Source organism: Leucoraja erinacea, chromosome 9 (genome assembly GCF_028641065.1).
Source record: "Leucoraja erinacea ecotype New England chromosome 9, Leri_hhj_1, whole genome shotgun sequence".
NCBI classification, from domain to species: Eukaryota; Metazoa; Chordata; class Chondrichthyes; order Rajiformes; family Rajidae; genus Leucoraja; species Leucoraja erinaceus.
Window position 1 is genome coordinate 62,238,645 of NC_073385.1, and position 15,744 is coordinate 62,254,388.

Here is a 15,744-nt window from a genome sequence, read left to right on the forward strand (position 1 = left end):
CAGCAGGTGCAGGGGAACAACACTACCTGCAGATTCTGCTCCCAGGTGCAGGTTATCCCAACTTGGAAGTCGGTGTTTCCGTAAATGCAGTACTCAGTAGTGAAACAAGGTCTCCAAACCTCCATGTTATTTTCCTGTTTTTATGTAAGAATCTAATTGTTTCGTATCCTGCATTTTAAGTAGTGTAGATCATGGTGTATAGCCAAAATAATGAGATGAAGCAAAAATAAATAAATTTGTTTTTACAAAGAAAAATATCAGATATGTCCCAGTGTTTTCTTGCCTTTTTTTGGTAACATTTTCCATGCAGGATTTCATCAAATCCTTAGGCTAATTTATACCAGAAAGATCACTAATCTTGCAATTAAATAACTCAATATAAGCGAAATTCTGATTATGTTTATGATTTTTATCATTTATCACCAGATTTGATGGTTTTCTGATGCCTAAAGTTTTTGCAGCAAAACGTGAGTAGCGGTGCCCCTTTGGTCACGTGTGAAATGTGTGATTGAAAAGCGTTTTTATATTCATTGTTTCTTTTTAATAGTTTATATTTTGTGTTTAAATTTTCCATTGAAATACTTAATAATGAATAGAACTTAAAATCATGAAATAAAAATTTAGTTTGCTCACCTATTTTATTGACATCTAATTCTGTTGGCCCTCCCGCTATCTGACCTCGTCAATGCTATAACGGTTTTTTTGGACTTGTCGCGATTTAAAAAAAATTCAAACAACACAATTGTAATGATCCCGACCTGAACTACGTGGTGGGTTATGCGCTGACATTTTGCAAGGGAGCATGGAAATCAGTATAAGAGACAGTATCCAAGTGGTCACGTTATCAGCACCCTGAGCTCTGAAGAACGCTGTGTTCACATTTTTTTTTGCTTGGAATCATTGGTTAGTAAAAATCAATTTGCACTTTTTTGTTCTTTTCTTGTAAATGTTGCTTCTAGTTCACTATAGAAATGTTTAAATTCCGTTAAACTTTCATTGCTTGTTGCTATGTTGTTGTAAAGCGTGTGCACTGTAGCGAGGGCAATCAAACTAGAAACGATACTCCATGTATCGTTGAAAGTATGCTCCTGTCTACACAGATACTTTTGGGTCCAGGCAAATTTCGAGTAAATTAACATCGAATTCGATGAAAGTTACTATATTCTTTCTTATTTATGTATATAATTTTTTTTTTTTTTCTTGTTTAAATTTTTTTTTTTCTCTTTTTGTTTCAAATTTCGAATGTATTAAATTGTGGTCAAATTTTGGTCGATTTTGATCACAAAATAGCCCAAAAGGATCGTAGGTAGGCCCATTTTTAATGCTGTGGTATTTTGTTATAATTTAATAACTTTCAAATTTGACCACCCATGTCACAGGTTGGTACCAATAGACAATAGGCGCAGGAGTAGGCCATTCAGCCCCTTGAGCCAGCACCACCATTCAATGTGATCATGGCTGATCATCCACAACTGGGTTATTTACGGAAACACCCAGATACATTACTGGTCCTTCATTGTTGCTTAGTCCAAATCCTGGAACTCCCTGCCCAAGAGCATGGAGGGACAACCTTACCCAAAGGAGTGCAGTGATTTTATCAGCATCAGTTCAAGGACAACTAGAAACGGGAAACAAGTACTGATCCCGCCACTGGCTTTTGGAAAGTGAATTAAAAACAATTTTACAATTTATATCATTGTGCAAACATAACTATACTCGCCATACCAGTTAATCTGTACTTTCTGCCCTAATACCTACCATACCAGATTTATCATAACAATTCTAGTTACCATTTGGAGACATGTAGCAAATAAAATCAATGTTGATAGAGATCACTTAAATCCCATAATGGCCACACAATGAGAGAAAAGTATAACTAACTGATGGGCAGGTTTTTGTTGCTAGCAATGCACCCACTTGGGGTATTGTTAAAAGGGCTAGGACTTGTCTTGCATGGTAATTTTGATCCTATCCTCCTGGGTTAGATTTAAATGTAGATACCAAACGGCAACAATCAAAATCCATTGCCATGTCTTGTGGCACCAGCCATCATGACATTACTTCCACAAACCTTTCTTGTCTGCCCTCATCTTCATTGAGACGACATCCGACCCCGCATTTGGTTCGCTCATTGCGAGAGCTCCCACATGATCACCGCTGATTAACTGAAGAGAGAAAATTAAACAGATGGAAATTTGCTTCACTGATCAATTGGAGTGAGGTGCCAAGTATGCTGAGGAGGAGCTGCTGTAAGAACAACATAAATATACCAATATTAATTTATTTCTAGTTGCAATGTGGTTAGACAGGTGATGCTTTAAAACGTTCTCTTCACTTGCTGTCTACCTGGCAATGCAAAACATTATCTAGTTATAGTGCCCACAAAACGCACCATAATTCCAATGTAGTTAATTATCAAGACACTAGGAACTGCACTTGCCGGGATCTTGAGCAAAACGGAAAGTTGGAGGAACTCAGTGGGTCAGACAGCATCTGTGGAGGGAAGGGCCAGGCAATGTTTCGGGTCTGAAGAAAGGTTCCACGCAAAGCATTGCCTGTTCATTCCCTCCACCGATGCTGGCTGGCTTGCTGAGGTCCTGCAGCACTTTGTGTTTCAGATGATCATCACCCAGTCTACTCTCAATCATCTGCAAAGTGAAGAAGGTGACATCATTAAGTAGCATTTACTTACCCATTATCTGCTCATTGATATTCATTAATGTTTTGACAATGCTATCTGCTGCAGACGTTAATACAACCTTAGTCCAAATGTGGTCCAGTTGAATTCCAAAAGGCAATGCATGAGTGACTGCCTTCACTAACAAGGCTGTATTTGACTTGGTGTGACATCAAGAAAGTGTTAAAACTGAAAGGGAAGGAGGAGAAATTCCAATAGATGGAGTTTTACTCTGCACAAGGGAAAGTAGTATCGAACAGCATCCCTCTTCCCATCAGGACTGCCCCCTCCATTGACTCTTTTAAGTCTAGAATTAAAACGTATTTCTACTCTCAAGCCTTTCTTGAGGTCCTCTGAAGGAGCGCTGTATGTATTTATGTATGTATTGTTGATCTATGTACCACTGTTTGTAGCAAGTTGGTATCTGCACTAATGTAAAGCACTGTGGTCAATGAGAGTCATTTTTAAAAGTGTTATAGAAATAAAATTGACTTGACTTGACTTGATAACAAGATCTATCAGAATCATTCAGCATAGAAACAGGCCCTTCAACCTACCATGTGCATGCCAATCAAGTACTCATCTAAACTAATCCCATTTAGCAGCACTTGGTTGAAGCCTCAGGAGTTCTGACCTGCACAGACCAAATAGCTGGAGTTTTTGCAGACATTTTCGGCCTTTCACAACCATGGTATGAGGCCCCATCTGCTTTAAAAGGACATCCACAATACCAGTGCCCGAGACCAAGGCAAAATGCCTCAATGACTACACACTGTGGTAATCACATGCGTTGTGAGGAAATGCTTTGAGGGGTTGGTTATGATGCATAAAGAAACATAGAAACGTAGAAAATAGGTGCAGGAGTAGGCCATTTGGCCCTTTGAGCCAGCACCGCCATTCAATATGATCATGGCTGATCATCCAACTCAGTATCCTGTACTTGCCTTCTCTCCATACCCCCTGATCCCTTTAGCCACAAGTGCCACATCTAACTCCCTCTTAAATATAGCCAATGCACCTCATATTCCGCTTGGGGAGTCTGCATCCTGGTGGCATGAACATTGAATTCTCCCAATTCTGTTAGCCCTGGCTATCTCCACCCCTTCCTATCTCTCCCTCAGCCCTTGGGCTCCTCCTCCTTTTTCCTTTTTTCTCCCCGGGTGACGTTTTGGATCGAGACTCTTCTTCAGTCTGAAGGGGAGAGGGAGACAGAGGTATGGAATGATAAGGTGTGAAAACAAAACATCAAAGAGGACTAAGTTGAAGGAAAATGGAGAATAGATCATCGTTAGCTAGGGGTTGACAACAAAGCATACAAAGATAAAATTAAAATGTAATCAGGAGGACAGTCTTCCTACAAAAGATCTAGACCACATTCAAGCACGGGCTCGTGAGTGGCAAATAACACTTACACCAGAGCAGTACCAGGCAATAACCATCTCCAAAGAGAGAGACACAAAAAGCTGGAGTAATTCAGCGGGACAGGCAGCATCTCTGGAGAGAAGGCATGGGCGACGTTTCGGGTCGAGACCCTTCTTCAGTCCAAATGATAGGGTCGAATTACCCACACTCGACACCCAATGACACTGCTATTACCAAGACTACCATAATTAACATCCTGAGTATCATCAGTGATCAGAAATCCAAATGACCTAGACATATAAAAAGCAGCTCTGAGCTTGGGTACCATGCAACAACGGTAGGCGGCGCGACTCTCGTCAGCAACGGCCTCTGCAGCCCGTCTGCGTTTTTATTATTTTTTGTCTATGTTTTTATGTAGTTTTTGTTATTTTTTGTTGGGGTATGTGTGTGTGTGGGAGGGAGGGGGTGACTTTTAATCTCTCCCTGCACGGGAGACCCGACCTTTTCTTGTCGAGTCTCCGTTGTCATTGGGGCTGCAACGAGGAGCGGCCTCCAACAGGAAGACCGGGGGCTCTGGTGCCGACTACTCACCTCACCATCGCGGAGCTGGCCGAGTCCAGGGCGGGTAGAGCGGTGGTGGAGCGCTGCTGCGGCCCGACCTCCGGAGATTCGGAGGCTGCAACTGCGGGTCTGGCGGATGGTGGCACCGGGAGCTTGCGGGTCCCTGGAGGGAGACCGCTTTTCAGGGCTCCCGCAACGGCGACTTCTCCCGCCCGAGTTGCGGGGTCGAAGAGCTCCTGGAGCGGGGCCTTACATCACCGCCCCGCGCGGCTTGGAATGGCCGCGGGACTGTGCGAGCGCACGTCGGGGGTCTAACACCAAGACCCGGTGTGCGACCTTGCATCACCCGGCGTGGCTTTAATGGCCGCGGGACAATCGCCATCGGCAGCCGGGGGCTTTGACTTTGACATCGGGGGGGGGGAGTGCAGTGGAGAGATAAGTTTTTTTGGCCTTCCATCACAGCAATGTAAATGTAAATGATGTTGTGTCTTGGGTCTATTTGTTTGTAATGTATGGCTGCAGAAACGTCATTTCGTTTGGACCTCAAGGGGTCCAAATGACAAATAAATGGTATCTTGTATCTTGTAACAAGTAACCTGTGGCTCTCGATATCCCAAAGCTTTCCTACCATTCACGAGGCATGTCAGAAATGTAATGAATACACTGCATTTACCAAGATGAATGTCACTCCAAAAATACTAAAGTAGTCGGACACCATTCAGGACAAAGCAACCCACTTGATAGCCATCACACTAAACATTCAGTCCCTCAGCAGTGGCATACTTTGCAGCTCTTTATTTTCATCAAAAAAGGCTATAGTCTTGCACAAAGTTCTCTCTGCACCCCTTCCTTGCCCAGGGCAATTAGTAATTGGTAATAAATCCCGGCCTTCCCAACAATACCCACATCCTGATGTGGATAAACACAAAATAAACCCACACATTTAAAAGATTTTGGGTCATTGTCAATGTCAGGAACAGTAATCTTGTGCGTTGTGTCAATACCCTTTTAAAATGTTGCGAACTTGTGGTTCTCCGAGATTTTAACCCGATTACCAGCCTTATTTTAAGTCCAAAAATAAAATGGAGTAACTCCATGCATTCAAGTTAAAATTCCAGCAACCCTAATGGCAATTTGACCATAACTTTGCCATGCAGTTATTAACAGCTGGTTGTACAAGAAGGAACTGCAGATGCTGGAAAATCGAAGGTAGACAAAAATGCTGGAGAAATGCTGAGTTTCTCCAGCATTTTTATCTATTAACAGCTGGTGTTTGATTTGGCATGCTTTGCTACGGAACTGATGGTACATTGTTAATAAAGTTAGAAAGCAACCTCCAGCTGTTACTACTGCCCTTTCTAAATGGCAGCTCTCCAGAAATGAACATGGGAACTGCTATCAGCTCACTAATTGGGATAACAGTTTAATAGGTCAGAAACATGTAACAAATGTATAATCTGTAACTGAACAAACCTTGCAGATGTTATGTTATCACTAGTGTCACGAGTACATAAGAAATACAAGCCTTTATCTCATCGCACTTACCTGCACTAGCCCCTTGATACTCTTAAAACAGTAACAAATCTATCTATCCGTCATCTTAAATATTCTTAACAAATGATACTCCACAGTCTCTTTGGCAAAGAACGCCAAACATTAATTAATCCATTGCTCAAGGAATTTATTCTCAATGTTGTCTAGAAAAAGACTGTGATCTTGGTTCTGGACATCCCAACCTGGGGAACCATCAATTCCATATCTACCCTGCAAAGTCAATAAAGAACTCCACACCTTCCAATGAATTTACACCATTCAGTGCTTGCTGATAGGAAAGCAGTAGCAAAAGTCTCCTTACACGAGACAAAATGAAATCAGGCATTGCAATAAGAAGCCGCCTCACATCCCTAGTCCTCTGCTCTTGCTGAAACACAATGGAGCTAGGTAGAGCTACATTATCATTGGAGAGACCACACTGTATAACTGGTAACACCTTAACTTCAAACTGCTCCACTCTGGTGCTATTTTACAGGTACATGAGCCTGACATTATACTGTAAAGAGATGCCACAGTGGCACAGCTAGAAGAGCTGCTGTTGCACAGCTCCAGTGACTCGGATTCATTCCTGACTGTAGGCACTGTCAATGTAAAGATTACATCTTCGTTCTGTAACTGTGTGGGCGTTCCAGTTTCCTCCCATATCCCAAAACTGTGCAGGTTGGGAAGTTAAATGGGGCTTAAACTGCCCCGAGTACATTGATGAGTGGTAGAATCTGGCTAGAGTTGATAGTAATGTGAGAGGATAATAAGGGGAAGGATGGGCCTAGTATAAAAATAAGTGCTTCTTGGGTGGCAATGAACTTGCTGGGCTGAAGAGCCTGCTTCTGCACTGCACTTAGAAGACTCTTTTTTATTACAGTTCCCTCAGGATTTGAACATAAAAGATTATTGGAATGGTTCTCTCAGTGGAGCTTTCCCTTTGGGTGGTGACTGGTTGTTTCAAATGGGATTGGCAGTGTTGGCATGGTCCAGTAACCTAAGCAGCCTGAAGTATAAATTTAAAGAGAAAATGTAAGACCGTGAAAGCAAAATAGCCATTTGGGCAAAATATAACAAAGCACAGTTGGGAGGGACTGAAAGCTGAACAGGATTAGCACCAATGAACAAGATCAATTCAAGAAAAAAAACGTAGTTGACGGACATGTAATAGAGAATCATTTGTAGTTCTTTAGGGGAAAAGGAATACAATTGATGGGATTGTTCTTATGGAGCTAGCTTTAAATAAATTAGCCAAATGGTCTCCTGGAAAGTGGTGAAAGACCTTAATAGGTGGATTAAAATTCTAAGTTTAAAGTTTAAATTTCTATAAATGCTAATTGTATCCATGATAAAGACAACCAAATTAGGAAAATGGGTTTGACCTTATAACCACTGTAGAAACTTGGCAGCAGTGGTCAATTTTGGGAATGAAATATTCTTGGGCATATAGCAATATGAAAATGCGTAGAGTGGAGGGAACCCTGAATATGAAGACTGGCACAATGACAATAGTGGTGAATGATTCCGACACAAAGGAACAGATAGCAGAATTGGCATGGAGAAGATAAGATGGGCAGATAAACCAGCAGGAGTAGATTGTTAATTACAGTAATAGCAGCTAAATTGTTAGAGAATTAATCGAGTAACAACTTGGCAATTACTGCTTTACCTTGGGTAAATATTTCTTCTTCTGATCTTCATTGCCGTTTCTCACCAGCTGATTGATGCACAGGTTGGAATGAGCTCCATAGCTGAGGCCAACAGCAGCAGAAGCTCGGGTTATTTCCTCCATAACAAGGACGTGATCCAAGTAGCCACCTCCAGCTCCTCCATACTCAACTGTAAAACACCATGCGATCACTTAAACAGGAAGCCCACTAAACTTCCATTGAACATGAACACCACCCAATCCTCCAACCTAGTCAGGCAAGACACACATCGACTCCAGGGGACAATGAGGAGAATAGCTTATGTGTGCTTAAGGGAAAGCTAGGCAAGAAGTGAAGAAATAGAACACAATTATTGACAGTATGAGATGAAGCAAGATTGGAGGTGTCTCCCCTCACAACTCATACAATTATCAAGTATTCCATAACTTACTGCAGTAACTATACAATCTACCCCATTTCCACAATACAATTGGAAAAACACAGGCCAATCCATTCAAACAACTGTAATATTCAGTGTCCCCCACATATTACACCTCAGCTGAATATGAACACATTAAAATGGGAGCAATTGTTTAAAGATGCCAGCAGTGGTTGGTTATCTTTTGAGGAATGAAACATTGGTCAGGACAATCAACTTCAATCAGTACGATGGGATTCTTACTATCCAAGAGAAGGACAGCATTCCATTTACAAAAATTCCTGTTGAGAATGTGACAATGGCGGAATAGACGATGGGCCGAATGGCCTAATTCTATGCCTAGAATTTATGAACTCCCAGAATTGGATTTAAATGCCAGACAAGATTAAACGCAAAAGCTTTTGTGCCTCTAGGGATGACTTGATAACATCATATTCTGCAATGAGTGCTTTCTCAGACAGTAGCCAAAAGTTGAAATTACTGCCGTGAAAAGCCAGGTGAACCCAATGGGAAATGAGGCCGCTGTAACTCACCAGGAGCTGTGATCCCAAGAACTCCAATATCACCAAGCTGCTTCCAGAATTCCTAAACATCAAAAGGAGGGAATAGGGATGTAAATAAAACTGACGGGTAGACCTCACCATAAAACCCAAACCATGTGACACACAGTCAAACTCCAACACTCCAGAACACTCGGGAATTTGTACTACTGGTGTGCAGATTTTCCAGACATTGCACGTGTTATTTTATTAATAGCTTAACACACGGTGGTGCAGCAGTAGAGTTGCTGCTTTACCCAGGTTCAACCCTGACTATGGGTGGTGTCTGAACGGTGTGTGGAGTTTGTAGGTTCTCCCCATGACTGTGTGGGTTTTCTCCGAGATCTTCGGTTTCCTCCCACACTCCAAAGACGTACAGGTTTGTAGGTTAATTGGCTTGGTAGAAGTGTAAAATTGTCCCCAGTGTGTTAATGTGAGGGGACCGATGGTCGGTGAGGACTTGGTGGGCCGAAGGACCTGTTTCCATCCTGTATCTTTAAACTAAACCAAACACTCTTAACTCATTCTCTTTTAAATGGTTACAGAATATGATCATCAATAGTTCACATAATCAGCTTAGATGAAAGGGAATGCTGGGGCCTGGACCCTGATGAGCAGAAAGGATCCACAGAAAAATTACCTGGGGAGTCAGATGCCAGCGCATTAGGATTTCAGAATAGTCGGATAGCGGAGTATCAGTTTTCTTGTAGATCGGTGTTACAGGATTCATTTATGTGCGATTTGCAAAAGAGCTCTTGCAGCAAGCAAATTTTAAATGCAACAGTCATAACATGCTATGTTGTTGATTATCTAGTGATGAGGTGCAGGCTGTATTTTAATCATTTGCAATCAAACAATTTTAATACTAAAAGATGGAAAATCAGAGGCTATCACTGGCTTGTAGGAATGGGAAACAAAGATATGGAGAAAACAATAACTATAACAAAAACAATAAGACCAGAGCAAGCTATAGTACAAAATGTAATAACAATTCAGAAAAACATGGATTTGCGGATTTTGCAGGAGAGACGAGGTGGAGGAAGGGGAGACAGAGTCACAGAGTAATTCTAAGAATCTTAGGATTGCTCAGTGCAGATAAACGATTGGCCAGGCAATTTAACTGGCTGAAGAAGATGCCAAAGATATTGCCACCATAAAACAAGAATGAAAGCAAATGGTGCCTCTACGAAATGGGAAGGTTTGAGAAAAGTAGAATGTTTCCATAAAACTACTAGCAGATCAAATGAGAAGAATATATCACTGTGGTTGAGCAGGAGGGAATAAAGACAACTTCCAAACAGGGCAAAAGGGAGGGTTCTGTCAATGTCTGAAATGCTTGGTCAACAGACCATTTGAACATAGCATCATCACATATCAGGTGCAAATTAACCACATAACATTCAGGAAACTAAGCAGTTAGGCTACACACAACCTTTAATACTTGAGCTGGGTGTACTTTGTTCATCCTACTCAGATTGGATCAAGTAATTGCCATTCCCGTGTATGGTGAAGCATGCGGGTTTAAGTGTAGCATCAGTCACAAGTTATTTATTTTAAAAGGCTCAAAGCCCTGTCCCACTGTACGAGTTCATTCAAAGAGTTCGCCCGAGTTTGCCCTGATTCGAACTCGGAGATTTACGGTAATGGCCGCTCATCGGTACTCGGGGCTCTCGTGGACATTTTTCAACATGTTGAAAAATCTTCACGAGTCTTCCTGAGCTTACCGCATTTCCCAAGTACCTGCCGTTAGCGTTACGAGCCACTACGAGATGTCCCCAAGCTCCGACATACCCGCTACGTTCATTCTCCGTGCTTACCACTATTTGATTTTTTTTTAAACGCGGGAGAACACTTGAATGAACTCGTACAGTGGGACAGGGCCATTAGGTGTATTCTGGTCTAGATCTTTTTTTTCAAGAATTGAAGGATATGCACATGCCCCAGAAATGGTTATGGGATTTCAAATATTTTGCAGGGACTTCTACTTGGGAAGATCAGTCAGTTCTAACTTGTTATGCGGTTAATGGTGCGACATTTAAGAGAACTGAGTTAAACATTCCAGACGTTACCTGCATAACACTGTTCAGTTCACTGCCAAAAGTGCCTATCTGTTGGCTGCTTTCTCAAAATATTATCTTTGCTCAGTTGCGACGTACGCAAGGAATGAAGACTTAAATTGACAGATAACAATTTTACACAAAAGGATACAAAGTGCTGGTGTAACTCAGCAGGTCAGGTAGCATCACTGGAGAACACGGATAGGTGTTGTTTCGGGTCGAGATCGTTTTTATAATTTTACAGCCTGGAGATGATGGAGCTATGACAAATATGAACTAACAATGACCTTCATAATATAAGAAAATAATGCCTTTTATGAAATTGGGAAGATAGAAGTGGAATATTTCTTTACGACAATAAGAGGAATACATGAGATTATCTCAATGAAGTAGGCCAGGACGAAGGAAAGGAGAGACAATTAACTACACAGTTGGAAATATTGAGCAAAATACAAAGTGCTGGAGGTCAGGTCGCATCTCTGGAGAATGTGCAGACACAACGTTTTGAGTCAGAAGATGGATCCGAACTCAAAATGTTACCTATCCCTGTTCTTCAGACATGCTGCCTGATCTGCTGAGTTACTCCTGCACTGTGTTTTATGCTCAAGATGAGAAGGATGTCACCCTGAGATAGGAAGAAATGAAACGTAGAAACAAAATAGGTGCAGGAGTAGGCCATTCAGCTCTTCGAGCCAGCTGTGCCTTTCAATATGATCATGGCTGATTATCCAGAATCGGTACCCTGTTCCTGTTCTTTCCCCATATCCCTTGATTCCGTTAGCTTTGAGCTATATCTAACTCTCTCTTGAAAACATCCAGTGAATTGGCCTCCACTGTCTTCTGAGGCAGAGAATTCCACAGATTCACAACTCTGGGTGAAAAATTATTTCCTCATCCCAGTCCTAAATGGTCTACCCTTTATTCTTAAACTGTGACTCCTGGCTCTGGATTCCCCAAATGTGGGGAACAATTTTCCTACATTTAGCCTGTACAATCCCTTAAGAAACATGTTTCTTTAAGATTCCCTCTCATCCTAATAAATTTCAATGAATATAAGCTCAATCGATCCATTATTTCATTATATGTCAGTCCCACCATCCCGGGAATTAACCTGGTGAACCTACGCTGCACTCTCTCAATAACAAGAATGTCCGAACTCAAATTAGGAGACTAAAACTGCACACAATACTTCAGGTGTGGTCTCACCAGGGCCCTGTACAACTGCAGCAGGACCACTTTGCTCCTATACTCAAATCCTCTCGCTATGAAGGTTAACATGCCATTAGCTTTCTTCACTGCCTGCAGTACCTGCATGCTTACTTTCAGTGACTGATGAACAAGGACACCCAGGTCTCGTTGCACCTCCCCTTTTCTTAATTTGGCACTACTCGGATAATAATCTGCCTTCTTGTTCTTGCCACCAAATGTAACCTCACATTTATCCACATTATACTGCATCTGCCCACTCACCCAACCTATCCAAGTCACCCTGCAGCCTCATAACATCCACCTCGCAGCTCACAATACCACCCAGCTTTGTGTCATCTGTAAACTTGGAGATGTTACATTTAATTCCTTTGTTTAAATCGTCAATATATATTGTAAATAACTGGGGTCCCAGCACTGAGCCTTGCGGCACCCCACTAGTCACTGCCTGCCATTCTGAAAATGACCCGTTAATTCCTACTCTTTGCTTCCTGTCTGCCAACCAGTTCTCTATCCATGTCAATACCCTACCCCCAATACCATATGCTCTAATTTTGCACACTATGTGGGACTTTGCCAAAGGCTTTTTGAAAGTCCAGGTTTCCACATCCAATGGCTCTATTTTATCCATTCTACTTGTTGCATTCTCAAAAAATGATTTCCCCTGACTTTGTCCTGTCACTGCTTTCCAAATGCGCTGCTATTACATCTTTAATAATCGATTCAAGCATGACCCCCACTACCGATGTCAGGCTAACTGGTTTATAATTCCGTTTTTCCTCTCCCTGCTTTCTTAAAAAGTGGAGTTACATTAGCTACCCTCCAATCCCCAGGAACTGATCTAGTCTATAGAACAGGGGTTCCCAACCTTTTTCGTCCCATTTACAGGGCTCGAAATTAGCGGTTGCCTGGGTGCCAATGGCAACTTACAGTCCCGCCGGGCAACCTAAAAGCCATGCCATTTTGCCTGGCTTGGCAAACAATCGGGGCACCCGCCCACCATCCGTGTCCGGATCTCAGCTCTCCGCTCGGTGCTAGCTCTCGCCGCTAGCTCTCGGCTCTAGCTCTCGGGTCTCCGCCCGGCGCTAGCTCTCGGGTCTCCGCTCGGCACTAGCTCTCAGCGCTAGCTCTCGGGTGTCCGCTCGGCGCTAGCTCTCGGGTCTTCGCTCGGCACTAGCTCTCGGCGCTAGCTCTCGGGTCTCCGCTCGGCGCTAGCTCTCGGCGCTAGCTCTCGGGTCTCCGCTCGGCGCTAGCTCTCGGCTCTCGGCGCTAGCTCTCGGCTCTCGGCGCTAGCTCTCGGCTCTCGGCGCTAGCTCTCGGCTCTCGGCGCCAGCTCTCGGCTCTCGGCTCTCAGCGCTAGCTCTCGGCTCTCGGCGCTAGCTCTCGGCTCTCGGCGCTAGCTCTCGGCTCTCGCTCTCGGCCCGGGGTTCGGGTCTCCGCTCGGCAAGGCCGGCCGCTGAGCACATCATCGGCCGTGGTTGTGCGCACGTGAGGCCCTGCACTAGCTCTCTGGTCGGCTAGCCACTCTCGGCTCCAGCTGCTGTGTTCTGGCCGCCTGTCCGGCGCTAGCTCTCGGCTCTCCGGCGCTAGCTCTCTGGCTCTCTTGCTTCTTGGCTGGTCCAAAGCTCTCGGCTCTCGGACCCGCCAGCTCTCGGCTCTCGGCTCTCAGCGCTAGCTCTCGGCTCTCGGCGCTAGCTCTCGGCTCTCGGCGCTAGCTCTCGGCTCTCGCTCTCGGCTCGGGTTTCGGGTCTCCGCTCGGCAAGGCCGGCCGCCGAGCACATCATCGGCCGTGGTTGTGCACATGTGAGGCCCTGCACATGAGCACTGCCACGGCAACTGGTCGGCGTCAGCCACTTTCTCCCTCCCTTTGCATTGTGGGAGTTCTGGCCGCCATTGCTGTCCGGTCGCTGCATCACCGCGACCGCTGAAAAACAACGCAGAATCACTCCGTGGAGCTGCAGTAACTCCCTTGAGTAACTCTTGCTTCTTGGTTTCCTGGTCCAAAAATATTCGAAATGGAATATTTCTACCATTTTGGTGGAAATGGTGGACCCACCACCACCAAACTCCAAACTCTGAAAAATAACAGCCTATTGCATTTTATCTGTTTATTTATTGTGTATATATATGGTCCATAGTATATAGACACACTGAACTTTTATCTCCCGTTCTGTAATATGTTTACATATTCTGTTGTGCTGCAGCAAGCAGGAATTTCATTGCCCTATCTGGGACACATGACAATAAAACTCTCTAGACTCTTGACTTAAGCAAAAAAGGATTCTGGTTTTAGTGTTTTTAGTTTAATTTAAAGATACAGCGTGGAAACAGGCTCTTCGGCCCACCGAGTGCACATCGACCACCGTACTCTAGTTCTATCCCACACATCAGCGACGTAAGTCAAGAGTGTTTTATTCTCTCACGTCTCAGTTAGAACAATGAAATCCTTACTTGCAGCAGCACAACAGAATATGTAAACATAGTACTCTGTAAACAATGTTATAAACGAGAAAACAAAACTCCATACAGACAGCACCCATATTCAGGATCAATTCCGGGTCTCTGGCAATTTTAGGCAGCAGATTTATGGCCAATGTACTGCCCCATAGTCTTGAACTGAATTAAAACATACAGTAGCTGTAAAGGGGGACAAAGCATCACATAGAGATTTAAGACTGAAAACGGATAATTTCTTTTTTTTTATTAACCAAAGTTATCAACGTATAATTTTTTGTGTGTTGGAAAATAAAATATAGTGGCACCGCTGGTGGACGCTGCCTCACATGCCAGAGATCTGTGTTCGATCCTGTTCTCGGGCACCGTCTGTGTTGAATTTGCACATTCTCCCTGCAAGTGTGTGGGTTTCCTCCCATATCCCAAAGACGCATTGACTTTGTAGGTTAACTTGTCTCTGTAAAATTGCCCCTAATGTGCAGGGAGTAGGTGAATAAAGTGGGATAACAGAACTGGTGTGAATGAGTAGACAAAAATGTTGGAGAAACTCAGCAGGTGAGGCAGCATCTATGGAGCGAAGGAAATAGGTGACATTTCGGGTCGAGACCCTTCTTCAGACTGATGTCGGGAGGGGTGGGGAGGCGGGAAAAGGCGGAGACAGTAGGCTGTGGGAGAGCTTGGAATGGGAAGGGAAGGAGGGAGAAGGCAAGGACTACCTGAAATTGGAGAAGCCAATGTTCATACCGCTGGGGTGTAAACTACCCAAGCAAAATATGAGGTGCTGTTCCTCCAATTTGCGGTGGGCCTCACTCTGGCCATGGAGGAGGCCCAGGACAGAAAGGTCGGATTCGGAATGGGAGGGGGGGGGGGGGGAGTTGAAATGCTGAGCCACCGGGAGATCAGGTTGGTTATTGCGAACTGAGTGGAGGTATTGTGCGAAGCGATCGCCAAGCTTGGTCTCACCGAGGTTGATCATACGCTGAATAACCATATTTTTGTTTGGAAGTGGAAAGAGATAAGAGAAATTGTATTCATTGCAATGTGTAAAAAGAGATGAAATACAGTATTATAATTTTGCTGCATGTCATTGTGGTATATATCATGTCTTGATTGGTGAATATGTTTAGTTTGTGACTTTATTTGAAGCAGAAATAACATGTGAATGCTTCATTGACCATAATTCCGACTGGTAACTACGCACTTCGTCCGAGCACATTATCGCACGCGTCATGCAAGCCGTCTTAAATGACCACCTAAACTATCA

General features: G+C 43.7%; 1 protein-coding gene across 1 annotated transcript in view; it reads right to left on the reverse strand.

Annotated features, from left to right (window-relative positions):
* The window catches only part of ivd (isovaleryl-CoA dehydrogenase), a 57,404-nt gene that overhangs the window by 30,891 nt on the left and 10,769 nt on the right, over positions 1-15,744 (reverse strand). The window contains exons 3-5 of the mRNA XM_055640983.1: positions 8,758-8,809; positions 7,806-7,975; positions 2,072-2,165 (exon numbers count right to left, since the gene is read on the reverse strand). Of these exons, the coding sequence (XP_055496958.1) occupies positions 2,072-2,165; positions 7,806-7,975; positions 8,758-8,809 (316 nt within the window). The remainder of the gene's footprint in view (positions 1-2,071; positions 2,166-7,805; positions 7,976-8,757; positions 8,810-15,744) is intronic.